This window comes from Gymnoscopelus braueri (assembly GCF_963280865.1).
Source record: "Gymnoscopelus braueri genome assembly, chromosome: 9".
In the NCBI taxonomy this organism is placed as follows: domain Eukaryota; kingdom Metazoa; phylum Chordata; class Actinopteri; order Myctophiformes; family Myctophidae; genus Gymnoscopelus; species Gymnoscopelus braueri.
Window position 1 is genome coordinate 56,006,567 of NC_137610.1, and position 7,393 is coordinate 56,013,959.

Here is a 7,393-nt window from a genome sequence, read left to right on the forward strand (position 1 = left end):
TCGGGGTTTCTAGGCGACTATCCACGGAATGAAGTGCACTGGATCCGTGCAATGTATACTAGTTCTCTGGAGATCGGGTTGGATCAACGGTAGATGGAAATGGTTATGCTGATTATGCAACAAAAAAATGAACCCAACAAACAAAAAAAGACAAAAAAATGGCAAGGAAATCAAAGGAAGCAGCGAGGCCTCTGATGTCACATCTGCTGAGTTTGTTTTAGATGGTAAAGAAAGAGTAGCCTACGACTACGACACGTGTTGTCTGAAATGTTTTATACTGAGATAAAGAAAAGAACGATATGCGTGTTGACGCATAATCCTCAATTATGGTAACAGACACCTGTGTGCAACAGAATGACGCAATGTAGTTCACTGACGCTAAAGCTTTCATGGATTACTTTCTTGACTTCCACAACTTGGCTTCTGCTGTCTACAGACGTCCAAAGTATTTAGCGGACAAACATGAATGTTGTGGCCATTTAGACTTAAGACATTTAGAAAACAACTCTGAATTAAGGTAATGTAATATAACCATTAACTAGCCATGAAAGGTTTTGTATTGAACTGACTGCTGTCGACATTACACATGAAAATGTTGTCGCCTACAGTTTACTGCAAACACTAAATAAGCCATTACATTGCCGACATGTCAGTCATCTGTCAGTGAGCACGCATGTCGTACATGCCATGTATGAGCCCACAGTGCATGTAAACGGTGCCAACGAGTTGTGTGGAAGCTAACATCCTGCATTTGTTGGTTTTTAAAGCGTAGGCCTACTGGGAGCTGACATTAATAGTGTGTTATGAAGTCCTTAGTTCTTAGCGTGCGTGCGTTGCGTAGCGTAGCGTAGCGTAGCGTAGCGTAGCGTGCACAAGACGGCGGCGGCAGCATGATTATGTAATCATTTTTAAAGAAATATTGCTATCATCTCAAATAATTGCGACACAGGTGATTATGTAATAACTGTGACGGGTGTGTACCTGTGTGTCTTTCTCTTTCTCCTCCCGTCCTTCTTCTTCTTCCTCTGGTTGCGTTGCGTCTCCGTTGCCTTCTCCTCCTCCTTCTTCTTTTTCTTTTTCTTCTTCTTGTTGTTCTGCGTTGGTGGGGGGGAAGAAGGGCGTGTCTTTTGCGGCGGCGGTGGGGGTGAGATCGTCGTCGTCTTCGTCATCCTCCTCTGCCTCCTGCTGGTCGACTGGAGGAGGCGCGTCGCGCTGCTCCTGAGAGAGAGCCGCCGCTGACCGACACGAGACACAGGGAGACAGAGTTAGTATAGTATAGTGTAGTATAGTGTTAATATATATATATATATATGTAAATGTCCTCTTTGTTTGTTTTTTTGTTTTTGTTTCCTACAATTATTTTATTATTTCAAACGATTTCAAACATTTGGGGAAAAAAAGAAATGTTTCAAATGGGTTTGTAGATCTGTTGTTTTCACTATCTTTGAAATAGGTCTCAAGTCGTAATGAATTTTCGTACTATATAAAACCATACAAATTTGACCCAATCATTTTAGCAGATTTTCATCGTAATTAAGATATGTTAAAGATCAGCAAATACATCAAATGTTCAGTTCAAAGTGTGTTCTTTGAGAACGAAAAATATGAATGGAAAAAATCTTTTCTATTTTTTGTTTTCTTTCAAAACTCGAAATGTAACCGCAATTCTGGAATGACCCATATATACAGTATATATAATATATGTATGTAATATATATACAGTATATATAATATATGTATGTAATATATATGTTACAGTATGATTGGAGAACCAGTACGATTGAAGAATGCGCGCTCGTTTTTACCACCCACCCAGCACTAGAGGGAGCCACAAGCCAGGCTTGTGCACAAACATATATGGCCACACACACACACACACACACAGTCACACACACACAAACACACACGCGCACACGCACGCGCTCATGCTTTTTTTGGTTTATTGAAAGCAGGACTGTTTAGATACTTTTATTGTGTTCTGGCTTTTGTTTTACTTTCTCCCTGACACACACACACACACACACACACACACACACACACACAGTGATCCATGAAAAGAACTATTCTGTCCCTATCGGTTTACAAATCAAACGGCGCTGAGTCGACTAGTGGAGCGTCGGCCGGTCACCGCGGGCACTCGCGCCTGGAGGCGCGAGGGCGCGCTTCCTCGGCCTCAAGCTCCACTAAGTCGGCGCGCCGTGCGTGTGAACGCGTGTTCAGCGTTCCCCTCATAGATATTATGGTTCCCCTAGCGTAGCTTCCTGGTTGCTATGTGGGGGGGAACAACAAAAGACAGGTCTCCGTCGGCGCATCAAAGCCCCGCCTCTCCGCGCTCTCCTTCTCCTCCTCCTCGGAGGAGGAGAAGGAGAGAAGGAGAGGACGGGACGGTTTAAAACGCGAGGAGGAGGAGGAGGAGGAGGCTCCTCTTCCTCGCGAGCCTCGCGTAATAACCCCCCGCCTCGCAGCGCCGTCCTCCTCCTCCTCCTCGCGAGCCTCGCTAATAAACCCTGTCTCGAAAAGCCCCGCCTCGCCCCGAAGGAGCCCCGTGCCTAAAAACGAGCGCTCTGTCTTCAATCGTACTGGTTCTCCAAACGTACTGTGACATATATACAGTATATATAATATATGTACGGTGGCTCCTCTGGATTAGACACAGGGGAGTGGGATGGAAACGGACTCAAAGGAGAGGCGTGTGAAACAGACAGCAAGGAGTAAAATGATGCAAGACTGACAGGTGTAAGGACGAGAGACAAAAGGAGATCGAAAGAGAGAGAGAGAGCGATTGAGAGACAAACAGACAGACGGGCGGGGGGGTGTTTGGTTTTAAATCAGTCCTACGCAGAGAAACACCCACCTGCCTGGCAACTGTCTCTCTCACACACACACACACACACACACACACACACACACACACACACACACACACACACACACACACACACACACACACACACACACACACACACACACACACACACACACACACACACACACACACACACATAATTATGCATAATGTATGAATGCTGAGGCACACACACACACACACACACACACACACACACACACACACACACACACACACACACACACACACACACACACACACACACACACACACACACTTCTGACAGCCCCACAGGGGGCTGTCAGAAGCTCTGCTCCGCTTCATAAAGTCTCCTTTCTAGTCGCTGACAGAAGGAGTACACATGCAGTCTAACCTGACATCACGTCCCTTGCACAGACGTACTACAGTATCCAGCCACTCACGGTACTGTAGGTTTGAGAAATGTACCAGGCCTTTAATTCAATGGCCTTACAATCGTTACAAATACACCAACGCGTGTCGGCCAGATTGGATCGGCTAGATTATTTATAAGCAATTTATTTCTGGTCATAACTCTGGATCTGTCTTTGAATAGTACTATACTACCATAAGCAGCACTTAGAGCAGTGGTGACTCAAATTTTGTCATGCCAAGGACCCCCAAATTGGTGGTCCTTATATAATATGTAATTGGCCGCGGACCCCCATCTGAAAAGGTTTTGGGACACCACTTTGAGAACCAATGCTCCACACGTCTCCCTTCTGGCTCCCAGACTGTGGAACAAACTCCATATTCAACCCGATCTCCAGAGGAAACGTTCTCTTTGAACGTTTTTGAAGTTTTTGAAATTCCGTGAATAGACACGGAAAAACCCGAAATTCCGTGCATAGCCGCCTCGCATCTCCCCCATTGTGACTAAACCATGACGGAGGCGCGCAGTCACAGGCGAACTGTCACCCCCGTGAAGGACCACCGAGGGAGCTAAGGCGACCGAGTTGCCGTCCTGAACGGTGTGACGTTCGCCTGTGCCTACTCAGCGCCGTTTGAGTTATGTACCGATAGGCACAGAATCGTACATTTTGTTGTGGGGACTGCTTGCGACTGGTTACGCCCACCGTGGGACTCGCCGTACATATGCACGCAATTTCGGGGTTTCTAGGCGACTATCCACGGAATGAAGTGCACTGGATCCGTGCAATGTTACGGAGATCTCTGGAGATCAGGCTGCCATATTGCACTTAGAACTGCAGGTTCACTCCCAATCTTCTGCGGCAATCTGAAGACTCACCTCTTCAGACTCCACCTCCGCCCGTAGCACTTCACCTAGCCATGTCCACCATGCAGTCTGATGCAAAGGTTATTTATATTATACTGTTTAGACTGATGCTAGATTCTTGGTTTACCTATGATCCTAGATTACTGAGATTACTGTAGTGTTTGTCTCTCAAACACACTCACCGCCAAAGGGGAGAATTCTCCCCTTTTAATTTATTTTTTTTTTTTTTTTTGAATTTCTATAATGTTTCTCTAATTTTTGAGTATAACATTTTTTCGTTATTCTCAACGAATTAGGAGATATAAAAAAATGTATACAAAAAAATCCATTCATTTCAATGTTAAAAAATAAACGGACAAATAATTCACATGTTTTCTATAAAAAAAATGATTAAAAACCCTGGCAGTGGGTGAGTACATTATGAATAAACCCTGGCAGTCAATGTGTTGAGGGAGTTCCAGGGGGTCCCGAGCTAAATGATGGATAGTTAGGAACCAAATGGACCCTTCTGGGTCTGTAACTCTGAGAGTGTACAAATGGAACCTAACGGGTCCATTTGGTTCCTTTCGTGCACTCTCAGAGTTACATTCATATCGATTTTACAACATAAATTGGGGTCCCAGACATAGAAATGCCATTAAATGGGGGTCCATAGCCTAATGCATGTCAAACTGGGGGTCCTTTAACCCATTGATACCCTGGAACGCATCTGTGTCACTTTAGATGCCTGTTGGCTATCTTCAAAAATAGCAGAATATACAAGCTCATAGCGCGGCACCGAGTGCCGCGCTACGAGCTTGTATATCTGCTATTTTTGAAAAATCTCGAAAATATTATTTTTAGGATTTTTTTTCAAAAAACTGTTAGGATTTAGAAGACATTTCTAGAATCTTCTCAGGTCTTAATGGGTTAAATTAAAATGCTTCCCTGTGTTGGCTGATCTGAGTGAGCGGGGCAGGGGTGGGAGCGGGGTGGGGGGGGGCGGGGGTCGTAGGGTTTCACTCACATGTATGATTACGTCAACCTGGTGGGGCCTCTCTCCTCTCCGCCTCCTCCTCTTCGTCGTCTTCCTCCTCCCCGTCCTCCTCGTCCTCCTCTTCGTCGTCGTCGCTCTCGCCCCACGGCCGATAGGCGGGACCCGGCGGCGGCGGCGGAGGAGGAGGACCCCCCGGGGTCTGGGCGGCCGGGGTGGGCGGAGCCAGCGGAGGGGAGGAGGAGGAGGACGATGAAGACTCTGTGTTGTGCCCGGCCCGTCCCCCCCCTGTGCCGGCCACGCCTCCTGTTGTAGGAATGACACCATCAGGAGGTTTTAGTTGATGATTAATTGTCGTACAAATAATCAGTGGTGGAAAAAGAACTCAAATTCTTTACTTAAGTAAAAGTACCAATACTGCAATATAAAAAATACTCTGTTACAAAGTAAAAGTCCAGAATAAAAAATGTACTCGAGTAAAAGTACAAAAGTATTGGCATCAAAATGTACTTAAAGTACCAAAAGTAAAAAGTACTAAATATTTGAAAATAGCAGATCTACAAGCTCACAACGCGTCGCGATGCGACGCGTTGTGAGCTTGTAGATCTGCTATTTTCAAATAGCCTATGTATAAAATAGGGCTAAAGTGGTTAATGTATGTTTTATAATATCATAATGTATATCTGAAAAGTAACTAGTAACTAAAGTTTTTCAAATAATTGTAGTGGAGTAAAAGTACAACATTTGCCTCTGAGATGTAAGTGGAGTACAAGTAAAAGTATTGGAAATTGGAAATACTCAAGTAAAGTACAAATACCTCACAAATTGTACTTAAGTACACAGTACTTAAGTAAATGTACTTAGTTACTTTCCCACCACTGCAAATAATGTGTTTGGGCGTTGAACACTGGAACATATGAATTGAAAATTTCTGTTTGCCTTGTAGGCTTTGTAAACGGAAATTGCACAAGGCAGATATGACCAATAACTTTAAACATACAAAGACTAGTCCATATACCCGGCAAATGTGCTCAGCCAAACTATATGCAGACCTGTTGGGTTAAGTGCTGGGTATGCATCATAGTTCAAGTTTTGGACAGTGATTTAACCGTATTTGGTGTGTCGTGGTATGGTGTGTGTCATTTGCGGCCCGACGTGGAATCGTTGTCCACCCACAACAATGAGAAGTTGATGTTTACGCTGTGTCAGCTAAGCTACAGTGTGTGCCCTAATAAAACAACACCCTGGATTTGAACACTGCGCGCGTGTCAATCTGCGTGCTAGTGCTATGAAGATGATATCCAAAGCGCCCTCTCGCTCATAAAAAACGCTGTGTGTGTGTGTGTGTGTGAGTGGACACGGAAAACAAAAGTCTTGTGTTTAGGGTGTGAGGACACGGGCCCTAAACCAAAGTCCTTTATAAGTTTGCAGCATCAGTGTGTGTCCGCCGTCGTCTGTGTGGACGGCGTGTGTGTGCTTGTGTGTGTGTGTGTGTGTGTCGTGTGTGTGTGTGTGTGTGTGTGTGTGTGTGTGTGTGTGTGTGTGTGTGTGTGTGTGTGTGTGTGTGTGTGTGTGTAAGTCAAGTCTAGCCAGCGGCTAGACATCCTATAGCCTGCGTAGCTGTTACCATGACAGATCCCATAGCCCGAACTCCGAGCCCACTAATACACAGCCTAAATTTGGGGAAAGTAAAAAACAGGCTTCCTCACTGTCTGCATTATGCTAATGATCTATGTCTGTGTGTTCAGATCATTTGCTCAACCCACTGAGGAGGAGAATGTGGATTAGACAGACTGGCTAACGGACAGAGGTTTCCTTAATATTATAGTAGGAAATTACTGAATAATGACCGGCACCAGGCCATATATTTAATAACTGAATAACTTCAGAAAATAGCTGATCTACAAGCTCAGCTATTTTCTGTGTTTTTTGAAGAGAATAATTCATACAGATGAATGGAAACGATTCTCTTCACAATAATTGCGATTATCTCCATAATTGCGATCGGGGAGATTACTGTACGTAACCATGGTGACAGTTTGTACCTCCTCCCCCCTCCTCACGCTCCTCCCCCTCCTCCTGGGCTTCGTCCGGATTGGTCGATTTCTGCTCGGCCCCTCGCGCCTCCAGCGCCTCGATCTCCAGCATGCGTCTCTCCAGCAGCTCCGCCTGACGCTTCTGCTTCTTCTTCAGCTTCTTCTTCTTGTTCTTGGAGATCTTCCCCACCTGGAGAGAGAGAGAGAGAGAGAGATGAGAGAGAAGAGAGAGTGAGAGTGAGAGTGAGAGAGAGAGAGAGAGAGAGACAGAGAGAGAGACA

The 7,393-nt window shown here is 45.2% G+C and overlaps 1 protein-coding gene across 1 annotated transcript in view; it reads right to left on the reverse strand.

Annotated features, from left to right (window-relative positions):
* The window catches only part of LOC308092393 (uncharacterized protein), a gene marked incomplete at its 5' end in the record, with an annotated part of 27,431 nt that overhangs the window by 19,755 nt on the left and 283 nt on the right, over positions 1-7,393 (reverse strand). The window contains 5 exon segments of the mRNA XM_080438254.1: positions 982-1,235; positions 5,110-5,119; positions 5,121-5,135; positions 5,138-5,382; positions 7,122-7,302. Coding sequence (XP_080294380.1) covers positions 982-1,235; positions 5,110-5,119; positions 5,121-5,135; positions 5,138-5,382; positions 7,122-7,302 — 705 coding nt within the window.